The following is a 25784-nucleotide window of genomic DNA, read 5'->3' on the forward strand; positions in this document are numbered from 1 at the left end:
CAAAGCCAAGCTGACTCCATAGCAGGCTGCAAACTGATATTTCAGGGGAGTAGGCCTAAGTTGCTATTTCCCCTGAATGAGAACCAGGATTCAGGAGCCTGTGGTCAGCCAACCACAGCTGCAGGTGACCAATCTGAGGACACCTTATCATCTTGTTGGAAGCAAACATAGGCAGCTATAATGAGTAAGCAATCATCCTGGAAAGTCCCTAGAGCTTTAACCAATTATAATCAGTCAGACCCCTAGAGATAGAGCTAGCCAATCAAGGTAAAAGGCACATACCCGTCCCTGGAATTCCCCTGACAATAAAAGCTGGGCCTGTGAGTCCACTGGGTGTCTCCATTCCCAAATGGGGAGACCCTTGCATGCAGAAATTTTTGATGAATAAATGCTCTTTGCCTATGCATAATAAAAAATTCTGTTTAGCTCTGTACCCCACTTTTAAGAGGGTTATTCGGTTCTTTGAAGTCCACCTTCATAAGTTCTTTATATATATGGGATATTAACCCTTTATCAGATGCAGGATTGGTAAAGATCTTTTCAAATCTGTTGGTTGCAATTTTTCCTATTGACAGTGTCCTTTGCCTTACAGAAGCTTTTCAATTTTATGAGGTTCCATTTGTCAATTGTTGATCTTTGGGCATAAGCCACTGATTTTCAGTTCAGGGAATTTCCCCCTATACCAATGTGTTCAAGGTTCTTTCCCACTTTCTCTTCTATTAGATTCATCATATCTGGTTTTATGTGGAGGTTCTTGATCCACTTGGGCTTGAGCTTTGTACAGGGAGATAAGAACGGGTCAATTTGCATTCTTGTACGTGCTGACCTCAAGTTGAACCAGCACCATGTGTTGAAAATGCTGTCTTTTTACAACTAGAAGGTTTTGGCTCAATTGTTAAAGATCAGAGGTTCTCAGGACCCAATGGGGAGTACTTTAGCGAAAATATCCAACAAAGGGGAGAAAGAACCTGTAGAGACCATATCCAATGGATAGGCATGGCCCCCAGTTGAGGGATGGGGTCACCCACCCACCTCAAAAGTATTAATCCAGAATTCGTCCTGTCAAAACGAAATGCAGGGACAAAGATTGGAGCAGAAACTGAAGGAAAGGCCATCCAGAGACTGCCCCACTTAGGAATCTATCCCATCTGCTGATACCAAACCCAGAAACTATTGCTGATGCCAAGAAGTGCTTACTGATAGGAGCGCGGTATAGCTGTCTCCTGAGAGACTTTGCCAAAGCCGAACCAATACAGATGCTGATGTACACAGGCAAACACTGGACTGAGCGCAGGGATCCCAATAGAGGAGTAAGGGCAAGGACTATTGGAACTGAAGGGGTTTACAGTCCCATAGGAAGAACAACAATATCAACCAACCAGACCCCCCAGAGCTCCTAGGGACTAAACCACCAACCGAAGAGTACGCAAGGGGTACGCATGGCTCCAGCTGTATATGTAGCAGAGGATTTCCTTATGTTGGCATCACTGGGAGGGCAGCCCCTTGATCATGTGGAGGGTTGATGACCCAGGAGAGGGGAATGCTAGGCTGCTGAGGCAGGAGTAGGTATAGACAGGTTGGGGAGCAACCTCATAAGGGGAGAGAGGAGGGGATAGGGGACTTGTGGAAGGGAAACTGGGGAGGGGGTAACATTTGAAATGTAAACAACTAAAATAACCAATAAAAATTTTAAAAATGAAAAAAACTACAGAGATCATATCCAGGCCCCGCTTCTTATTTTTCACCTATACAGTGCACTATTTACAGCTTGTTGGAGAATTGATGTAGCGAATCAGAATTCTTTTCAAATCCTCAAAGTGCATTCTGGAATATAGGAGCAGTAAATAGTGGTTACTTAAATTCTCACTCTTCCGTCTGCTTTGCTCAGATCTCAGTTTTTCAGGGCCATTTCTCAGGGCATGTGAGGACAGGTTGGACTAACAATGTCTGAGCCTCCATAAACGGTGAGATTTTAAACCAACTTGATGATGACTTACAGTTTGTCACTTTACATGCACATTCTATTTAATCCCAGCCAGCAACTTCCCTATCCTTCAAGTCTTTCTTTTCTAATATCTCTGTCTTGCTAATAAAGTATGACAAGATTGAATTTATTCTAATAAAGCTTATTATGCCTCACTAATGGTATAAATACTAAATACTATCGCACACCTTTAAGTAGAACTAGATATACTTTACATATTTCAGCAAAACACAATAAATTTAAATATCTTTCAATTGTCCTGATAAACTTATAGAAATGTAATTTAGCATATTTTTAAATTTCTTAGCATACCAGAAAAATAGAAAATGAAATCTAAAATATTAGTTTAATATTTTATACCTGTATTCCAGAAAGTAAAATCTAGCTTGTATGTTTTTCTACTTAAGTAACACTCAATATTTTATATAATGTGGCTGTTATTTGAAAAAAGGGTATAAGAATAATTAGTTTATGTAAGTTTTCGTCCATAGAGTGACCAAATATACCCTGCTAAAAAGACTTTGTATGAGGAAATGAAATGAGACATGTGTTTTATTTAAGGATTAATGGGTCATTAGTTATGTCCAGGAAAACCAAGGACTGCAAGCTCAAATGTTGGCAGGTTCAATGTTTATTTTCATAAGGATACCAGAAGAAGCATGCAGGTTGAGGATTACAAATGGAAATAGCTCCTCTACTGCTGTGACTAAAATTTCCACACAGAAGTGATTGATAAAGCAGTCATTCCAAATCCATTGTCTAGTGTAACCCAAAGATATGTATGTAAATCAAAACCAGACCTATTGCTGGAGGATACAAAAAGGACATTTTCATAAAAGATTGCTCCCAGTCATATTTCTCTTATAAACTCGGTGCATGTTTTCATTTGTTTGCTTCTTTCTCCATAGGACCTGATTGCAGATCTGAAGGAGCAACTCTCATCTCACTTCAAAGAAGTGATGGTGGGCCTGATGTATCCACCACCATCTTATGATGCTCACGAGCTGTGGCATGCCATGAAGGTGAATGGCCCAGTAATCTACCTGCGTCAGATACAGGCTGACCCAATCATACACCTGTGACAGGGACAGGCTCAGATTTCAACAAAGGACAGACTTCCCTGTGATGGTCCTGCAGTTTGTAAAATCAGGGAGACAAAAGAGAATATCTTTTGTGTCACTGGAAATTCTGGGGTGAAAAGAGGCTTTCAGGGAGAGTGAGTCAAGGGACCAGGCCGCCTATTCTTCAATTGTAGAGCCTCAGACATACTCCACCATCTTCAAGCTCAGGTTCAACAGGAATGAGTGAGGTAGCTCATGGTGCTCTTCTGATTGGTCTGTCTTCCATATGTGCTCTCATGTTGAGGAAGATGTGTTCAAATTCATGAGACTCTTTTAAACTTATTTGGCTCAGAATCAAAATAAAATACTATATCAGAGTCAAAATATCAATGACATTGTTATTTTGTATGACCATAAGTTAAATACATATGGTTAGTACTACTCAGATGTATCAAAATTATTTTTTAAAAAAACTAAGATCTTTCAGAAAAGTCATTTTATGAAATAAATTACAGATTTTATTGTATGGAGATGTGGGAAAAAGAGAGCCTTTGACTTCCTTCAACTGTTGACAATAAACACCTTTAAGATCATTTAAATACTTCCCTAAAGTGCTTATGTGTGACAGAGATGAGGCAAGAGACAAAACATTAAAAATACACAGATTTTAGTAGATATATATATACATATATATATATATATATATCAGAATAGTGATTTTATAAAATTCATCGGAAGACCAACCAATCATATATTTTCCAAATTTTACATTCCAATCACCATTTCTTATAAAACCATGTAGTCACAAAGTGTAAGAGTGAGGTCTCATGCTACTGTTTGGATGGAAAAGATCCTCCCAAAAACTTCTTGGAAAAGATTGTTGCCTTTAAGACCATGACAACAGATTAGTGATATCACTGTATGCTAAATGATACCACAGAATACAGTCAGTTCAAATGTTGAGGCAATAGGAGCACAGTTCCACAGCTAGGGAGAGGCAAGCATGAATCACCAAAATAGGCTTGATAAACTATGAGCTCTGTGTTCTATTTTCAAACTGATATTCCAGTTTCAAACTAATAATCAAGTCCTGATATTGCAGCAACACACAGAGTTTCAAATTCCACTCCAAAGGACAGTGGAAACATTTAGTGTGTTTTCTTTCCTGTGTCGATTGTAATGTCCATAACATTTTTCCAAATAAAAGGACCAAGTTCCTACAGACAGCATCATCTTTCTAAGGACATCAAACAGTGCACAGCTGACATAGACCAGAGGGGGCTGACGTTTATCCAGAAAACCCTTCGTTCCCCATCTACCTACTCTAAGAACACCATGAATGCTTTGTTTGTTTACTGTACATAAAGTAGACCTAGTGTTCCAAATAAAAGGATCTTCGTATTTCTCTCTGACTTTTAGGGAGCAGGAACTGACGAGAATTGCCTCATTGAAATATTAGCTTCGAGAACAAATGGGGAGATTTTCCAGATGCGAGAAGCCTACTGTTTACGTAAGGAAATATATAAATATGTATGCATTGTGCACATGTACAACCACACTTTTCAAATAACACATAAAAGTATTCCATTTCATGTATTTATTTTAAATAATTTTAAGCTACCGTTCTGGTTTGTTTCTGTTGCTGGGGTAAACCCTGACCAGAAGCAAGAGGAAAGGGACAGTTTATTTGACCTACACATTGCAGTCCATCACTGATCGGAGTTAGATCAGGAACTCAAATGGAAATATGAGGCAAGAAATGAATCAGAAATAATAAACACTTTTTACTAGTATGCTTCCCCTGCCTTGTTCAGTTACCTTTCTTGTCCAGCTAAGGCCAACCTGCCCAGAGAAGGCACCAGTTACAATAGGCAGCACCCTCCTACCTCAATTAGCAAACAAGAAAATTCCACTATAGACAGCCCCACACACCAGTCTGAAGGAATCAATGTTTGATGTTTCCTCTTCCCAGATGTGTCAAGATGACATCCAAGGTGATAGGCACTATTACATTTGAACTAAGACTCATTGGAGTAAAGTAGAAGTTTTTGAGCTGGAGTGGTTAAGAGCACTGACTGCTCTTCCAGAGGTCCAACAACCACATGGCGGCTCACAACCATTTGTAATGGAATCAGATGCCTTCTTCTGGTGTGTCTGAAGACATCAAATGTATACTCATATACATTAAAAAAAATCTTTTTTAAAGAGACTTTTTCGGTAGCTCTTAAGTCTGTAGAAGGAAGGATGGGGAGGTTGATCAACTGCTTCACCGACACAATTATATTGGAGAAGTAAGTTCTGGTAGTCTGCTTCACAGAGTGAAGAGAAATAATGATAATGTATCAATGTGGCTGACAGAGAGAAGTAGCCATATCAAATAGGAATGGTAAGTAACTGGTGGATAGCATTACACAATGTATGCATAGGTTGAAACATTATATTGTACCATATAAATATATGCACTTATAATCAATCAGCCTAAAATATGAGAGACAATAAAATGAAGCAATATGACTCACGCAAAACCAATTGGTTCAATAACTAAAACTGAGGAGTATGACCCCAAAAAGGAAATAATTCTCCAGAAAATCAAGCGAATTTTGTTCAAGTGTGATCACAAACGTCTATGAGGCAGATGCTTTCCTATGGCAGGGAGTGCCCAGCATCTTGATTCTGGAGAGCATTGTCCTTTACTCTACCTGAGTAGAGTAAAAATACAACAAAGAGTAACCATTGCTTGACAAATACATTGTTTTACTTTATGTAAATGTCATTGTCCCAGCAAGTTACCTCAAAATCAAACTTTTTCACCTCTTAAAATAAAAGTATGATTATTTTCCTATCAAAAATTTTGTGGGTTGGGGATTTAGTTCAGTGGTAGAGTGCTTGCCTAGCAAGCTCAAGGCCCTGGGTTCGGTCCTCAGCTCCAGAAAGAAAAAAAATTGCATTAATTTCCATCCCATTGTGTATTGTGAGCATTGAGTAGTTCTCACAGTCACTGCTTATGCTTCTGAACAGATTTAAGGCTTTTTCTAAGTGGAATGATTTAAACCATGTTGTTAACATGGATATTTTATTGCCCAGAATACAGCAATAACCTTCAAGAGGACATTTATTCAGAGACATCAGGACACTTCCGAGATACTCTTATGAACTTGGTCCAGGTATGACATTGCAAAATCACACTTTATAAAATAGAGACATTTCATTCTTGCTAAATAGAACAGAAAATCAAGGTCTATTATAGTTGTATGTATTCTATGCAATAAAATTTAACAGCAGCCAAGTTTGAGTCACTTAATTTAAAATTTGACTCACATGTGTTATAAATATATATATTTATATATATACATAGTGTGTGTGTGTGTGTGTGTGTGTGTGTGTGTGTGTGTGTGTGTGTGTGTGTGTGAAGTGCTTCCCTAACCTGGAAAAGGACACGTATGACCAGCAGCAAAAAAAAAAAAAGAAAAGAAAAGAAAAATGTGTGTCAGGGTTTGTGGTGTTTGTGTGTGCATGCACACACATGCGCAACAACTGTCCCATCGAGCCAGTGCATTGAAATGCAGAACTGAATTAGATCCTATTGTATTTCACTGCCAGCAAAAGATTTCAGTACTTGTGATGCCTGTACAAGTTCTACTATACTGTATATTACCAAAGAATGACCTTACTTCTAATGAAACTTATATTTTGTCATTTATCTTCTTTTTCTATAATGACTAAATGGTATGCAATTATTTCTATCCAATTAACATTTATCAAAAACATTCCACATATTAGCATTGTAATAATAGTGATATTTTAAAGTATAATTACCTTTTAGTTTATGTCTGCTTTCGAATGTTCCTGTCATCCTATTGAGGAAAGGCATTCAGGATTTCAAGTGGAATCAGTGATCTGAATTTAAATAATAAAAGTACAAAATCTCACAGGTTCAGAAGACAACTTACAGGCCATGGGCTTTTCTTTATTTTTATAAAGTGTGTATTTATAGCATGTATATTTTGATATGTATGCTATGCTGTGTAAGTTCTGCTCTCTCTCTCTCTCTCTCTTTCTCTCTCTGTGTGTATGTGTGTGTTTCACAGTGTTTGTCTAAATAAAATAATAATTTCTAAATCTATAAAACTTTCCTTTACACATCAAAAATATAGCCCCGTCATTAGCAAAGCAAATTTGTTAAATTCATAGAAAGAAAATAATGTATTCAAATCATAGAATTTCATACATGATAATGAGCAGTGAAGAAGAGAATCACTGCCTTTGAAGAAGGACGCACTGTATGGTATTGGTACAGAGACAGGCAAGTGGATCAGTGGAAGAGAATTGAAGACCCAGAAATGAACCACACACCTATTGTCACCTGTTATTTTACAAAAGAGCTAAAACCATCCAGTGGAAAAAAGATAGCATTTTCAACAAATGGTGCTGGTTCAACTGGAGGTCAGCATGTGGAACACCCATATAGAAGGGGAGGGGGGGTTTAGGGGGATGTTGGCCTGGAAACCGGGAAAGGGAATAACAATTGAAATGTAAATAAGAAATACCCAATTTAATAAAGATGGAGAAAAAAAAGAAGAATGCAGATCGATCCATTCTTATCAGTATGTACAAAGCTTAAGTCTAAATGGATCAAGGACCTCCACATCAAACCAGATACTCTCAAACTAACAGAAGAAAAAGTGGGGAAGAATTTCAAACACATGGGCACTGGGAAAAATTTCCTGAATAAAACACCAATGGTTTATGCTCTAAGATCAAGAATTGACAAATGGGATCTCATAAAACTGCAAAGCTTCTGTAAGGCAAAGGACACTGTCATTGGGACAAAATAGTATCCAACAGATTGGGAAAAGATCTTTACCAATGCTACATTTGATAGAGAGCTAATATCCAATTTATACAAAGAACTCAAGAAGTTAGACGACAGAGAATCAAATAACCCTTTTAAAAATGGGGTACAGAGCTAAACAAAAAATTTTCAGCTGAGGAACATCAAATGACTGAGAAGTACCTAACGAAATGTTCAACATCCTTAGTCATCAGGGAAATGAAAATCAAAACAACCCTGAGATTTAGCCTCACACCAGTCAGAATGGCTAAGTTAAAAACTCAGGTGACAATAGATGCTGGTGAGGATGTGAAGAAAGAGGAACACCCCTCCATTGTTGGTGGGATTGCAAGCTGGTACAACCACTGTGGAAATCAGTCTGGAAGTTTCTCAGAAAATTGGACATTGAACTACCTGAGGACCCAGGAGTTCACTCAGCTATTTAAAAAATGACTTCATGAAATTTATAGGTAAATGGATTGAACTAGAAAACATCATTCTGAGTGAGGTAACCTAATCACAAAAACACACACATGATATGTAGTCACCCATAAGTGGATATTAGCCCAAAGGCTGGGATTATCCAATGATACAATCGACAGACCACATGAAACTCAAGAAGAAGGACAACCAAAGTGTGGATGCTTCAGTCCTTAGAAGGGGGAACAAAAATATTCATAGGAGAAAATATGGAGACAATTTTTGGAGCAGAGACTGAAGGAAAGGCCATCCAGAGACTGCCCCACCTGGGAATTCAGCCCATATACATACAGCCACCAAACCAAGACACTATTGGTGATGCCAAGAAGTACATGCTGACAGGGGCCTGATATAGCTGTCTCCTCAGAGGCTCTGCCAGAGCCTGACCAATACAGAGGCAGATGCTCGCAGTCAACCATTGAACTGAGAATGGGGTCCCCATTGGAGGAGTTAAAGGATTAAAGGAGCTGAAGGGGTTTGCAGGCCCACAAGAACAACAAGACCAAAAACCAGAGCTCCCAGGGACTAAACCACCATCCAAAGAGTACACATAGAAAGACCCATGGCTCCAGCTGTATATGTAGCAGAGGGTAGCCTTGTTGTGCACCAATGGGAGGAGAAGCCCTTGCTCCTGCCAAGACTCAACCCCCAGTGTAAGGAAATGTCAGGGCAGGGAGGCAGGAAGGGGTGGGTGGATAAGTGGGGGAACTCCCTCATAGAAGCAGTAGGAGGGGGGATGGGATAGGGCGTTTATGAACAAGAAACCAGAAAAGGGGTAACATTTGAAATGTAAATAAAAATATCCATAGAAAAAAGAAAAACTGAATAACACAGCATGCTCTATGATATCACCTAGTTTACCTTTGTTGATATGATTACCAATACAGGAAGAAACACATGTATACTCTGCTGTGGCCATCTTACCACTATCATGCTGGACATTGTTATCATAAAGAATAAAATTTTCTGGATTTAAATAAAAAAGGGAGAAAAAGAAGGGAGCACAAGGAATTGTCCTTTGCAGTAAAGACACAAAAGGATCCACCAAAGAAAAGGAGTGCAGGGGACTAACACACACATTCTGTTTTACAGTTAATAGAATCAACTCATTTCTACGTTCTCTTTCTTCCCTCCAAACCCTTCTTGTTTATTTTCAAATTCATGGCCTCTTTTTCCTTTATGAGTCTGTGCGCGTGCGCATGCGTGCGTGCGTGCGTGCGCGTGCGCATGCGTGCGTGCGTGCGTGCGTGCGTGCGTGCGTGCGTGCGTGCGTGTGTGTGTGTGTGTGTGTGTGTGTGTGTGTGTGTGTTCCTAAATATACATCCAGCTCAGACTGTATAACGTCACTGGTGTGTTTTCTGAGGGCTGATGAAATAGAAAAGAGAGCACAATTTGGCTTCCCAGACCCACATTCTTTCTCTAGAGTCAGCAGATGAAAATACAGTGTTACACTTCGTGTATTCTTTCTTTGCTCTGAACAAGCTCTTTTGCCAGTTACTGGATTTGCCTTCCTAGATTTTTCTATTAAAATTTTATTGATGGGGGTAGCCCATGTAAAACTTGTGAAAGCTGGTTCTCTCCTTCTGCCTTGTGGGTACCAGGGAACAAAATCATGCCATCAGATTTAGCAACAAATGCCTTTCTTTACCCGTGGAGCCATTCCAACCTGCTCCCTAAACTGTTTTTAACCTGTGCGTTTTTCTGGCCGCCTTTTAAACTGAGGTGTAGCTAGCAGGTTACTGTGGCCATTTCCCCTTTTCTTTCCTGGGAAGGGTTACCATGGAGCATACCTTCCTTGAGAGCTCAGTTTTGACAAACTTAAAAGGGTCAGTAGTTTGCTCAAAAACTGCATAGTCCACTCCTTTTTGAACATGGGTTTGTGACATCTTTAAAAGTAAATAATCCTAAATAACTTGGAAGAAGGATGACACGCATACTCAGATTCATGCACAACTGTGCACGCTCTGAACTTTCTGAGATGCAGCTTTAAAGGACTTGCATCCCCAATATGTCTCTTTATTTCTCAGACAATGAAGTGGGCCCGTTGTTACGGCAAGGCCAAGTTGTAATACAGTCTTCCTTTCAAGCACTCTGCATTTCTCAAGTAACATAACTGGGCACCTACAAGGATCTTCTCCCTTCTAGGCTAACAGGAGCTTAAAGGCATAGGACAAGTTCTATTTCTCAAGGTCCCATGAAGACCAGGACAACTGATGATGATGAGAGAGCTTGTCTCACAGGGTTCAGTCTCCATCCATCTTCTTAACTCCCCATTCATTATGTCACTTCAATCTCCGGAATCAACAGCACTGTAGAGGGTCATTCATAGGAGGTTGGGGTTTTCTTATAATGGCTGTAATTTTCTCTCTCAAATTTCATTGGTTAAATGTAAGTCGAACTTGCCCTATTTAAAATCAGGAGTGGCTGAACATGTTATCCCATTAGTTTTAAACAGGTTAAAATAAGTTTGGTGATCATCTACAGTGAACATCAAAACTTAAAAAGTATTTCATTTTCTTTTCCCACTACTATTGCTATTTCTACGACTGTATGTGTGGTGTGGGATGAATGCACCAACGCATCTGTAGGGAGGTCAGAGTGCAACTTTGTGCCGTTATTTCTCTCCTGTCATCTTTAGTTGGGCCCCAGGGATTGGAGCATCAGGCCTGCACAGCAAGCACCTGTACCCACCAGCCACCCTGAGAGCCCTCTGTCCACTTTTGTGTCAAATTCATTCTTACTCCATCTCTTGCCCCTTTTTCCTGAGGACCATTTATTGCTACCTCGTGTTTCTCTTTCTAAATTACTGTCAATTTTTCAGCTAAGACTGCTGACAGTGTGAGAGAGGGCAACAGAAGAAGAGAGTTAATAAAAAATACAAATTATAATGAGGCGTATGGATGAATATACCATAATGATATCATTACTTCATGTACTAACCTAATTTTTTATTTCATCTAAAAAACAAAAAATTAGAGAAACGCCTTTCTTTGTAAACTGCTCATGAAGCCAACTATTACTGACTTCACACCAAAGAAGACTGTTAATGACCAATTCGATTCTTTCGAATTTCTCCATTTATAAAAGTGAAACATATTGCCCAGTCTCAATATAAAGGCTTTCTCCTTGTCTTGTTGTATTTTGTTTTGTCATGTTTTGGCTATTGCCTCTTGGAGGCCTGCTCCTTTCTGAAGAGAAAATGGAAGAGGAGTGGATCCAGGGAAGAAGAAGAAGGGAGAAGTGGACGGAGTGGAAACTGTGGTTGGGATGTGTTGTATGACAGAAGGATCTATTTTTAGTATAAGCAAAAGAGTTTTTAAAAAGACACACACTTCCAAGCAAATCTATTGACCCATTAGTTAAACTAAAATTTACATTTTATGAGAAATCAAGGACTTGCTTTATTTTACATGGTATTGGTTTGACTGTGTTTGGTTTGGAGTGCTTGTTGTGAATACACAGCTCATAAAACTGCCCCCATCGCTGACTTTAATTAATCAAGACCTGGAGTGATAATTTTAAATTCTACTAACATGTAAAATGAAAATGGACTGCAGATTATTACAGCCCTAATTAAGACCTCTGAGTACAGTGACACAGTGATATTACTTTGATTTGAAATGGAAGGTTTTCTTTCAGAAAATAATTAGGTGTTTTAAGGTATTTAGTATTATGTCAATAGCTCATTTCTAAATTTTACATTTCATAAAGTAAGTTTTACCACATTTTGTAGTTCTCTCATGTCTGCATGCCACAACACACATGTGGAACCTGGGAGAGCTACTTACAGAAGTCAGTTGTCTCCTTCCACCATGGAGGCTGTAGGGATCAAAGTCAGGCCATCAGGCAAGTAGGCAAGCACTCATCTTGCTGGCCACCATGAGGTTAATTTTAATTAAAACATCCTCTAAATTTAGGACTGTCTTCTTTCTTAAGTAATGGTACTACATAATATAAATTAAAAAGTTTCCATTCAGAGAGTCTTGTATACAACTGTATTATAATTGAACAAGAGGAAAAATGTCTGCCTCCTTGTTGGTGTGTTTACCTGTCTGTATAGTCGATCTATTTATTTACCTATCTACCTCTCATCTATCTTCTATTTACCTCTCATCTCTGTCTGTTTATCATCAATCTATCTAATCTCCTTTATGTCTATAAGATGGAAAGCATGATTTTGTGACTGGATTTCACCTAATACGGTTATAAATTGACAAGATAAGTATTAATTCTTAGGTTTGATAACTGGAGTCTGAGCATTCTCCCTCTTGCTTTCTCCGCTCACACGTGTGTGTGTGTGTGTGTATGTGTGTGTGTGTGTGTGTGTGTGTGTGTGTGTGTAAACTTGAAGCAGCATGAAGTGTATAGTAAAACTTTCATCAGCATAAAATGAGGGTGAATTGGAACTTGGATTTAGCAGGAAGCAAGAAAAGTTTACTTAATTCATCACTTTACTACAATGTGCTTGCTTCTTTGTATTTTACTTGTTCCTTTTCCTTAGCATTCTGTACAAACAATGTTTATTTAATATTACATGCTTACATAGTTTCACAGTACATTATCCACAAAATGATAAACACAAAAAATAAAATAATGTATATTTCATGGGGATTAGTGAACGCCTAATAGAAAAATTGAGAAAACAAATTCTGCTAATACAAATTTAATACACTTCTGACTTCTATGTTTAGCAACTACTTTCTTGGGTCTCCTGATTTAAAATTTATTATTTCCAAAGCAGTGATTTGGGAAGTTAAGCATTGATCAGGTCACTGGACCATCGTGAGCTGATAGCCTCTATTCAGACACCTGGGGAATACTATAGTTTAGACTGATCTCATCTATCCTTGTCTTTACCACACTCAAATAGGTATCATGCTCTCTCTGACTCTGCTTGTTTCTCTTTCCCTCTCTTTCACACATGCATGCTCAGGCACTTGTAGACAGATGCACATACACACAGACACACAGACCAAAAGAGATAAGTAGGTGGTAGGTAAAAGATAGATAGATAGATAGATAGATGATAGATAGATAGATAGATAGATAGATAGATAGATAGATAGGATACATACATACATAGGCAGCCACAGAGACAGACAGACAGACAGAAAATTATCTTTTCTTCTTCCTCCACAGTTGTATAACTTTGGATTTATCACGTGACCTTTTTGAGAGTCAGACTGCTGCTCACCGAATATGAGCTAATTCCCTCAGTTCTTCCACAATACAAATATTCTATTACCCTTCAGTTGTAGCAATCATGCCATCTGGTCCTATATGCACCATCACTTCCAGAATCAAAAGAAAGATAATTTATAGATTTCATTCTGCAAACGTCATTAAAATTCAGACACACCCCTTTCGGCATTATAGAAAAGACATTAGAACATAGGAGATTTAAGGTGCTCAGGAGCTACACAGGAGGAAAATCACTGCCATGCTTTCTGAGAGGGAAACCTTGTATTTAGTCTGCACAGAGTTTTCTGCAAAGAAACAACTGAGGGGGAGCACACTCCCCTTGAACACTGATGCCAGTAATTAAGCAGGCCCACACCACTTCCTGCATGCTTTTATGGCACTAGATTTGTGAAGGGTCTAATTATCTGTCAAATAAAGAAGCATTAGTCTCTTGGAGATTAATTAATCAACATGTGCAAATTACGCTGTGAACAAGTGCTTTCTGAAAGAGAAAGAAGGGAAGCTAGCAGGTTAAATGCTCCGGCCTCTCCTCATGATGTCTGCCCATGTTCTCCTGAGGACTCTTTCTGAAATCTATACAGTGGGCGTCCAGAGCATCGCGGCCATTGTCCTGCTTCCTGTAATCATCTGTCAGTTTACATACTCAAATATTTTCAAGTAGTTATTCTTGTCTTTAATTTCTGTCCTGTTGATCTTTTCCCCTTACTCAAATCCTCTACCCATATACAATTGGACACCTCTGCACATTATACATGCAAGAGTATCACCTTTCTACCTCAGATAAGTAGAAAGGCAGAAAAATCTCTAAGTAGTCCTCACAATTTTTGCATATGCTGCAGTTTACTTAGCTGCGTAGTTAAAGATTATATTTCAAAGATTAAAAAAACAAATATGAAAGTCTGGCATCTAAAAAGGATTCTTTGCCTTCCCTGTGAGGAATTCTTCAATACTTATGATGTGTCAAATATGATTTCTGACAATTGGAAATCGTCCATAAACAGAGGAGACTTCTAGGTCTCATGAAGTTCACATCTAAAAAAGTAAATCATACTATAAGACACTAATGAGTATGGGCATTATAAAAAAATCTTTGGAAAGTGATGAAAAATGTAACCAATCAGGATGTAGGAGACAGGAATTGCAGGGCTGGGCAGAATGGATAAGTTGCATTGTGATATTGGTTGGTCAGAGTAGATCTGATTAAACATATGAAATGTATTCTGATTCATTTCCTCTCTCCCAAAAAAATATTTTCACAAGAAGCAATTTGATGGTAATTTATAAAGTTAAGCTATGATCCAACTTTACTTCTAATAAATGAAAATTAACTCACATGAAAAATATATAAGATTTAAACAAACATAGAGATGAAAGAATGAATTAAACCACAGATAGATATAATCGAGTGAATTGTCAGTATACAGAACTGGAGAAAAAGTCCAAGGCAAGATAAGGTTAAAGAAGCAGCAAGTGCTAAGGATCAGTCAAACTGTGGCCTCTATAAACATGGAATTTATTCTGAGTGGCATGGGGGTTAGGCAAACTTTATGTGGGTTTTTGAGTGGATGACTACTGTGAAGTTACACATTATATTTACAATAAATTTTATATTTAATAAAATGTAACATAAATACATAATAAATATATCATATTTATTACATATAATAGATAATACATATAAATCTATAAATAATAATAAGTAAGCATAATGAATATAACTATAGAGACAAGCATAGAGCCAACTGGGATATAACGTTAACTATGAGCCACGGCAGCATAGTAGGAATCAAGAGAGCTCCTGGATGAGCTTGGGGGACTGTGTTTGCGTTAGTTACTGGGGAATTTTATATGAAACATGAAACAAAATAAAAAGAACCAAATATAACTCAGGTTTTTACTGTGAGCAATAAATATGGAATAGCCATCCACAGAGAGGTGGAAAACTGGAAAGTGTAGACCAGAAGCTGGCTGTGAGTGTATGGAATTGTACACATAGAAAAGGGTCACAGAGAGATGATGGGTTAGCCACTGAAGTGGAAATTAGTAATACAACATTCTGTGATGGATTCCAGCTATGGGAATATCATTACATCACAGACAGAATCTAAACCCTTATCAATAGCAGAGAGTAGAAGACTAGGAAGAGTAAAGACAGACAAGAATGCGAAGCACCACAGAGACAAGATTCAGCACTTTAAGGGAATGAATATTAAGAGAAACCAGTTCCCAAGACTGGGGAGTTTTCAATGAAACAAAAGCAAAGGAACAAAGACTACATAAAGCCAAGTAATGAAGAGCTGTGAGGAAAAACTGATGAACTTACACCAAAGCCTGCAGAAAATCAAATAAGATAAAAACTGATAATAACTATGAGAAGCTCATCAAATAAATAATATGCATTCCCAGAAGATATAATGCTTCTATTATTTCCACTTATTTTTCTGGTAAATTAAAAATCATTACAGATAATTGGAAAGAAAGCCCAAGGATATTGTTTGTAAAGAATGAGTTCTAGTATGGTAACTAGATCCCAGAGCAAGTAAAGCCACTGACATCTAGTAATTGTCCTTCTTTAACTCTCTCAGACCTAGGGCAATTGATTTAATAGCTCTAAGTCCATTCATTGTTATCTCCAAAATAAGAGAAAGAGACATAAGACCTCTAGGGATCTTGTACTGAAACATGTTTATGACTTACAGATAAAATACCCATAATCCCACTAGGCAGTGAAGTCGCTTTTATTCTTTTAGATGCTGTCTTCTATTCCTAAAGTTTCAGGGCTACAAATTTAGTCAAAAGAAATTGTTAATTTATTTCTCTATGAATAAGTCAACTTTCCTATATGGGTTTAGATTTGAATTAGCAAAAAGAACATAGAAATTGCTTAATATTAAATTTAATATGGTAAATTTAACCTTGAACACAATACCTTGAACAGTCAAAATATATGGGTACACATTCACATTCAATCTTTTTGATACATTTATACTTTTTTCTACTTTGATTGAGAATCTCATGATCTCATGATTCTTGCTATCATCACTTCTCTCCAAGATGCTACTAGGTGGAAAATGTATATATAAATATACATATACACATATACATATCTCTCTCTCTATCTATCTCTCTCTCTCTCTCTCTCTGTGTGTGTGTGTGTGTGTGTGTGTGTGTGTGTGTGTGTGTGTGTGTGTGTATCACTTACAGGATGTCTTAGCAAAGAACCTGATGGTGTCCTTAAATAGCAAAGATCTGCATCATTGTAGACCTTGACTATGAAATTACAGGTGTTGAAACACTACACAGACAATGTAAGGATGTAATGTCTGTGATATATGTGGATGCTTCGTAGTACTAACTCTGCATATGTAGAGATAGTTAATTAATGATGGTTTCCCTGTCTCTGGTCAGAGACAGGATAAGTTAATTAGCCTCACCTTTACTTTTTTAGAATCTGAAGAATCCCTACAACAGCCAGACTTGTCTCCCATGCAGTTCTAGTCAATGTTATTTCACTATAACCTTTGTCATTGTAATGACCTTGTGATGGTCATAAACATCACTGTTCAAGCTTCAACACCATTTTCTGAGCCAAATAAGAATCAGGTAACAAAATTGAGGTTCTATTCATGCAATGTAGGAGTTGAGACAAATTCAGGACAACTAAATCTAATATTATCTCCACCATGCACATACATAGATAACACACACACACACACACACACACACACACACACACACACACACACACACCTTTGTCCACCTTCCAATGTCACTGGGTTCACTGACATGGAAACTCCCTGAGTTCATGACAGGGAAAAGACAGTGATCCTTAATGTTCTATCATAACTAGTAATCTCTCCCTCCATACTTTGACTCAAAACCTGAAATACACTCTGCCATCTCTCTCCTCTTGCTGGACCATGGAGACTGTTGGGTCTTACATTGATTGGTCTTCCTTTCTTCTGTGTCAAAGGTCAAATGAACTCTCTGGTGTTTATAGCATAAGGAATGGAGAAAATTCCCATTTGCAAAGCCTAGATTTCATCATGATTTTGTTGTTGCATAAACCATGTTTTACAAAGAAGACATGACTATGCATGCATCATTTCACTAAGTGTAAACCCATTACTACCACATCGCACAAGAGGTGGACCATCACCCTGATCGGAACACAGAGAGGTGAAAAGTGGAAAACATCTCAGCATTTTTTTTACTATGTACCTCTGTTGGGAAGAAAAGCTCAAAATTAAACTCCTTACAAAACTGCATAACATTTCCTCATGTTTTGAAATATCCAAATAATACGACAGATTGATAAAGAATCACTAGTGTTTGATGATTGGGGGATCTTTGTCCCAAGAACCCTGTATCGTGTATTGAAAGCATCTAAAAGAAGATCCCTGCTTATTTCACAGGGAAACAGGGAGGAAGGCTACACTGACCCTGCAATGGCTGCTCAGGATGCAATGGTAACTGGATGTGACTCCCCCCTAACTAGTAGAGCTCTTGGTAAAGTGAGGCTTGTCCAATGCTCCTTCCTGGCTGTGTGATGTTGCAGGTGCTGTGGGAAGCCTGCCAGCAGAAGACTGGGGAACATAAAACCATGCTGCAGATGATCCTGTGCAACAAGAGCTACCCACAACTTTGGCTGAGTAACTAGAAATAGGCTCTTTCCAACTCTTTAACCAACTGAATGACATACAAGTAGCTAGGATCAAAGAGGAAATGTCACCCAGAAATGTAGAAAAGCCAGTTACTGCTCCGAATTATGTCTGTACAGCATGTTGCGTTTAATGATACTGCAATGGGATAAAGTTCTGACATCGTTTAATTTCTTTCCTCTAGCTAAATTCCATAGCTTTCAAATACTGACATTTAAAAGCTACTTATTTGGATGTATTATCTCTTTCCTAATAGGCACACTACATTGTGTCTGAACAGTCTCCAGCAAGCTTACTGTTTCTGTGTTACAGACAACATGATTGATGAGATATCAGTAGTGCCTATTGATCTCCAAGATGTGCTCGCATTAACCTATACTTGATTTTCTTCAGATTATACAACCTTTCCTTTTCCCTTTTTAGAAAAACACAGTACAATTAAATGAAACATAAAGGCCTATCAATGTTTTAGCAACAGTCTACTCTAGTTCAACTGTGCCTCTTTTACTTTGTGTCAGTTAAAGATTAGTACTAATGATAGTAGCACTTTATATAGAAGTAAATAGCTGAGAAGTAAAACATTGCCAAGGATAAAGCCAGCTGAGTACATTCTTTAAAGAGGGAAGTTTCATTCAACATCATTTTATGTTAGTAATGAAGTCACTAACAGTAATCTATTTCTCAAATGAGCTCTTCCAATGCCTATCATCAATATCGCTCAGAGTATTTTTTTATTTAACATTTATATTTAAGCCCTAACGGAAAGTTTGTGTGGGCAAATAAACTTATACTGGTTATTATTTATGTTTTCTGGAGATGCCTCATAGACAATAGTTCACACCGTGCTCTCCACCCATCGATCAATCAACACTTGAGTCATTGAGTCCAACTCAAGAAAACCATCATTCCCCAGCCCAGCAATAGTAGTTCTTTAGAGTCCAAGATTCATGCAAGTTTTAGCATTTCATGGGATCTATACTAGTTGCTAAGAGTAGATACATCATCACGATGGATATTAGGACCAAGAAATACTTCAGAGAACATACTTACCTTTGCTATGTATAATAATCTCATTGGTATTTGTTTTAAGTTTATGATATTTATGAAAATCCCATTCGAATCACATCAATTTCTTGAAGTTTTCCAGGAATTTCAAACTATTTCTGGCCAAGACCTGGTGGATACTATCAGTGACTGTTATGATGGTTACTTCCAGGAGCTACTGATTGCAATTGGTAAGCTGGATTTCATATGATGAACAGCCGACCTTGCCTTTCACAGCACTGAATGGCTCTGACTGGATTACCTGTGCATGAGTGGAAGCTTAATTGAAGCATTTTTCTCAGCACAGTTATTTGAAAGATCCTAAACTCTAAGACAGTCAGTCAGCTAGTAGTTCAATTCAATGAACTGGCAACCTGGAAACATTAATCAACTGGCATTAATTCCCCCCAAGAACGAGCTCAATTTCCATACGAGAAAAGGGAAATCTGGGATGCCTGGACTCATAAGTGACTTCTCATAACTTCAAGTCATTGACTTCCCCCCCTGTTTCAGGAGCAGATAAATGCTAACAGTGTGACTAGTTTCTGTCTTCAAGAAGAACGGTGATTTTTTTTAAGTTTTTAAGTTTGATGGTTCTTTAAATTTTTACTATCCTAAATATATTTCCCTTTAGAAATAAATCTTGTCATCAAAGAAAGCCTAAATTATTAATTAGAAGTGAGATCCACAGGCATGCCTTCCCAGTGTTGTTAGAAATGTTATGCCCGTTACAGAAAAGACCAGGGCTCTTAGTCATCAAAACTCTTCAAGTGTTCACACTTTACCATATACTCTGTGACTTGGCAGCACAGACTGCAGAAAATGTACATTAAAAGTCATTGTGAAGTATCCTATAATAGGTGCATCAAATGAACACTTAGATATGTGCTGAATATTCAATTGTGAGTTTTCAATCCCAAGAATGTCTTGACATGGAGCTGAGATATCAGTCACAGCACTTTTACAAATGATCTAGTACGAGATGTTTAAGCAAACATCCTATAAAAAAGAGTAGGTGAATCCTATGAAACCCCTAAAGACATGTGATATGATGGCTTTTGTCTATGAATGTATAGATAGATAGATAGATAGATAGATAGATAGATAGATAGATAGATGCTACAGACAAATAGATGATAGATAGATGATAGATGACAGATATACAGACAGACAGACAGACAGATAGATAGATAGATTTCTTCAAATTCTAAATAAATATAATAGTTATATATCACATATCAGTGATAAGCAAAGAGTTAGACTAAAACTCATGTCATTGAAATCTCAAAGCAACCCAAACTGTTGTCAGAAAACAGTGGGCATAAGAGAACAGACAGCAGACATCAGTAATACCAGGAAATAGCGATCTGGCTCACTCCATCAATCAACACTGAATGAGCAGCTTCTCATTTCTAACTTGGTTGATGCGGGTGGAACAGTGAGTCAACAAAGCTCGGAATACCAACACTCGCCTCTGCTCTCTGGGAGCTCACCTTCTAGAAATCACTTCTCAGGTTTCCTTGTCGCAGTAATAAAAATGAGATAAAGATGAAGAGATGGCCTCATGATCTAAAATAATTGCTTGGACTGCACAGAAATACTAATGTGGATTTATTTTGAAGAGACATTATAGTTCCTCATCTATTATTCATTCATGTAATTAATCTATTAATTTTTCAAATTGATGGTCTACAGTCTCAACTGATATTTAACAGGGACAACTGTTGGACAGGTGTCAGTCTGCTCAGAGCCCTAACAATTGTAATCAAGTAATATCTAAAACTGGAGGAAACAGTTTACATTGTTACAGTTTCTCCTTAAATGACCTGAATTCTATTCATGAATCTTTAAGGGATCAAAGAGCTGCTGGTATAGACCAGTTTTAGAGGCTATCAGAATGGTAGTCAATCAGGAAGGTGAATGGATTGTATGTGTTTGATTTTATATTTGGCACCACATTTTAAAAAATTTAATAATAATGGCCATATGCTCAGAGACAATCATTTGTCATTACAAAATAAAATATTGATATGTTATACTTTTTGATAGAGTGTGGCTAGTGCTACCATTATTCTAAGTATTGAAACTATAATGCAACGTGATGATTCTGGAAGAATATGTAAGTGCTCAATTTCTTTCCCGACTTCCGAAGAATTACATCCTGTCACTCAAATTTTTCCTTGCTCTCTTCCTCTCTAGTTCGTTGTGTTCAGGATAAACCAAGCTACTTTGCTTATAAATTATACAGGGCAATCCATGTAAGTATAACACATACTTTTTTAACTTATTTAAAATTACTATCTACTATTTTTATTCCAAAGAAAGTGTGTTCAAGCAAAAGGAAGCAAGTTAAACACCAAAAGTGAAATTCATTAAATGCAGATAATCTCTGCTTTCTACAACATGGGCACTTAAGACACATGAGACTTAGGGACTATTGACCTCGTGCAGTTTAGAATCTTAATATTTTTTATTTATTTAAACTGATCATTCAAAGCATCATGATGGCAACAATAGCCTAATGCCTTCCCTGTGTATGACCTGGGCAAATAATCATAGTTATTCTGATTCCAGCTGTGCCCTGATCCCAGGTGTGTTCTGATTCAGGGAACTTGGTCATAATTTTTGTTGTTGTAATCTCCCCAAATTATGAAATGTTAGTAGATTTATACTCAAAAATATTCTGATATAAAGCATTAGATTATGTTGAGTGGCCACCAGATGTCACCATTGTTCCACTTGAAAGACGTTTGAAACTTCCGAGAAGGGAGGCCCCAGGCATCCCATAGCAGTGACAGCAATGTTTAAGTCCTGTGGACCCACAAGCAAATCGCTACTGAAAAGGAAGCCCTTCCATGCTGAACAGGTCTTAAAGTACTGTTTTCTCTACCCACATTTCTGTTGTTTTTAGGATTTTGGCTTCCATAACAAAACTGTCATCAGGATTCTAATCGCCAGAAGTGAAATAGATCTAATGACCATAAGGAAACGTTACAAGGAGAGATTCGGAAAATCCCTCTTTCATGATATCAAAGTAAGTCTTCTCTTCATAATTGACTTTACCTCACATATTATTCTTTCTGAGCCGTAAATAAAAGCTTCAATTGAAACAACTTGCTGTGGGTATCTAAAAAGCTACATGTCTCACAAGGATGGTTGGCTCGAAGAGCTTAGACAGCGTTCAGTGCTTTAGCAAACATCAACCTGGAAAAGTCATTGCACCACAGAAATACTGATCTTTGCTTTTAAACAAAATTCTTTATGTAATTGTATAAAATATTCCCTTCCTATGACTGTGGTTCCAGGGTTCCCTTCTGATGTGAAAAGCACAGGACCAGCTGGGTGTGGCAGTTTGCCTGTGATTTCACCTGCAACCCCCACACTAGATCTACTGAGGTTGCAATAGGAGAACCGACACTTCAAGGTCCCCCTCAGCTCCAAAGCAACTTAGAGGCTAGGATCCACTTCTTGAACCCTCTCGAAACACAAGCAAGCAGACACGCAAGCAAACAAACAAACAAACAAAAACAAAAACAAAACAAAAAAAACCAGTATTTTGCCACGGGAATGTATTAACTGCTGCCCAGCACCACTCCTCAAAGCCTCATAGAAAACAAGGCAGCCAGTCAAATAGCATCAACTACCAACTTGGAGAAATTTATTACTGAATAAGTAAAACTCTACATGACCAAACACTTCACCAATCAGAGGGCAAGGAAATAATTCAAAAACAAACAGGCCAATTTCTTATTCTGGTCTCCCTAAAACATTTTAAATGTCTTATATAACTTGGCAAAAAAATGAAATATATGGTCCATCCATGTAATCTGTGGGTGCAGTATAAAATCATTATGTTTAGTTTCTTCAGCAAAGAAAACCAAAATGGTATTCAGGATGGAGAGAGTAGAGCAGGAGAACACACGCCATACTTGAAACTATGTCTTAATTTATTCCTTGAAAACTCACATTGTTTTCAAGTGAAACTCCCAGTCCAAGCAAAAACAGTTCAGTTCCTTGTATTATTCAAGACATAACTCCCAGCACCTCAGAGATTGAAGCCATAAATTCCAGAGTGCTTTCGTAGCCTTTGTGGGAGCCAAAATGGCTCTAAGAAATTGATGTATCAGTTAAAATCAACTTTATGTTTTTTTTAATCTTTGATAAAATGGTTTATTATGCCTTTCTCGAAAACCTAAAGCTGTTAGTGGTGATCAACTCGTACCACTGAGTCAGAACTCAATTTCTAAGTGAATAAGCTGGTTTGTTTATGCTCTTTGTAATTATTTCTAATCATATTGAAGACAAGTTAAAATAACGCGTTGCTAATCTGTGAGTCTTAATTACACAGCCTTATGTAAAGAAGCATTAATACAATAAATGGTTTTTATGAAGATGGATTCTATAATGACATTCGTTCAGCTACCTATTCTGGAATCTTTAGACCTGATGGGAGAAGATAAAAAGAAACAAAGTTGCCCTGGTTCTCTACCACCAAAACCTGGCAGTGAGATACTTCTAGGTCCTGCTGTGGCTGGAAAGCTTGTTTCTCCAGATTCCTACACTGAAACCCTAGCCCTAAAGGGATGGTGCTAGGAGATGGGCATGTGAGAGTAAAGTCATGAAGACAGAGTCCACAAGTGGGGCTAGGCTCCTTGCTGGGAAGACAAAGCTCCAGGATGTTCCTTTGACCCTCCTGCCATGTCAGGCTGGAGTCAATAAAGAAGTATTCACATAACGCTTTGTCACCTAGATTTCCCATCTGCCCTAACTTAGACACCTCGATGGCGAAAGCCCCAGTGGACTAAGGTGGATCTTTTTTCACACAGACATAAACAATAACATTTTGCTAGCAAAAGAAAGGATTTTATGAAAACAAGACATCCTTTTTATAAAGTACGTTGTGAAATAGAAAAAACTGTCTCACATGATTGAATGCCTTTCATTGTTATACGTAACATTAAAGGGCAGATGTTGCTAGCATAAATCTGGTACTCATCCATAATTGATAATATTTTAAATGTATTTCTTGATATAGGATTTACTGAATTAAACAGTATAAATATTTTCAAATCTTTTGAGACACATTGGCAGTGTCCAGAATCTACACTGATTTACTATAGTAGTGACATTGGTGTATCAATTCCTAAAGCTGAAGAAAAGATTCACTGTAAAACATGTTATTGTGCTCATAAATATACATTAAACTTTCACCAGCTCTATACAAAGCATATCGTTTCAACTACAGCACAGCACTATTTTTAATAAGTTTCACTTCGAATAGTACTTAGAAAATCTTTAGACAAAAAATAATTTTAGTGAAGGCTAATGGTCCATGAATCTTTTATACTGCAATTATAAAATGTACAGTTGACTTTTAGAAACAGGGAGAGATTTGAGTTTTACGTGCCTTTATTTTTTTCTTTTCAGAATTTTGCTTCAGGGCACTATAAGAAAGCATTGCTTGCCATCTGTGCCGGTGATGTGGAAGACTATTAAAAAGAGGGAGGGTTTGAAGATGATGGAATCTTCTTTATAGACACCAGATATAGACGGCTGAACTTGTGCTGTCATTGACACTGAAACTAAACTATAAAATCATATCTTCTTATATCTCTACAATTATTCTGAGACAAAAATAAATCTACTATTGAAAATATGTAATCCTGGATTTGTAGCCCTATTCAATTAGTAACTAAATAAATTGTATATGGTGGAATAAGAAAAGCATTGCATTGGACTCGATTTTATTTAAATATAAACTGTCAGTTCCTACAATAAGAAAGTCTGATCATAACTGTCTTAATATCAGTTTGGAATCTATAAAATTGAAGCGTCTGACCACTTTCAGTGTGAAAACCCTCCATGTGTGACAACCCTCCATGTGTGACAACCCTCAATGTGTGTCCACCGTCAGTGTGTGTCCACCCTCAAAGGTATTTTCTGGACTCAGGCTATCCCTCCATCAATGGAAGAGTGCTCCTCTTTCTCCACATCCTTGCCAACATGTGATGTCACCTGAGGTATTGATCTTAGCCATTCTGACTGGTGTAAGGTGGAATCTCAGGGTTCTTTTGATTTTCATTTCTCTGATCACTAAGAAATTTGAACATTTCTTTAGTGCTTCTCAGCCATTTGGGATTCCTCTATTGTGAATTCTCGGTTTACTTCTATACCTCATTTTTTGATTGAGTTGTTTGATTTTTTGGTTGTAAACTTCTTGTGTTCTTTATATATTTTGGATATTAACCCTCTATCAGATGTGGGATTAGTGAAAAATTTTTCCCAATCCGTAGGATGCCGATTTGTCCTTTTTACAGAAGCTTTCCAGTTTCGTGAGGTCCCATTTATCAATTCTTGATCTTAGAGTTGAGCCATTGGAGTTCTGTTTAGGAAATTTTTGAATGTGACAATAAGTTCAAAGTTCTTTGCCACTTTCTCTTCTATTAGATTCAGTTAATCTGGTTTATGCTGACATCCTTGATAGACTTGGACTTAAGCTTTGTGCATTGTGATAAATATGA

The 25784-nt window shown here is 37.6% G+C and overlaps 1 protein-coding gene across 1 annotated transcript in view; it reads left to right on the forward strand.

Annotated features, from left to right (window-relative positions):
- The window catches only part of Anxa10 (annexin A10), a 76566-nt gene extending 51611 nt beyond the window's left edge, over window positions 1-24955 (forward strand). Inside the window, exons 4-12 of the mRNA XM_032919279.1 lie at window positions 2893-3006; window positions 4465-4555; window positions 6130-6209; window positions 17974-18027; window positions 18117-18210; window positions 19359-19454; window positions 21463-21521; window positions 22175-22297; window positions 24691-24955. Of these exons, the coding sequence (XP_032775170.1) occupies window positions 2893-3006; window positions 4465-4555; window positions 6130-6209; window positions 17974-18027; window positions 18117-18210; window positions 19359-19454; window positions 21463-21521; window positions 22175-22297; window positions 24691-24759 (780 nt within the window). The 3' untranslated portion in view covers window positions 24760-24955. The remainder of the gene's footprint in view (window positions 1-2892; window positions 3007-4464; window positions 4556-6129; window positions 6210-17973; window positions 18028-18116; window positions 18211-19358; window positions 19455-21462; window positions 21522-22174; window positions 22298-24690) is intronic.
- The last annotated feature ends 829 nt before the right edge of the window (window positions 24956-25784 follow it).

This window comes from Rattus rattus, chromosome 13, assembly GCF_011064425.1.
Source record: "Rattus rattus isolate New Zealand chromosome 13, Rrattus_CSIRO_v1, whole genome shotgun sequence".
Lineage (NCBI taxonomy): Eukaryota > Metazoa > Chordata > Mammalia > Rodentia > Muridae > Rattus > Rattus rattus.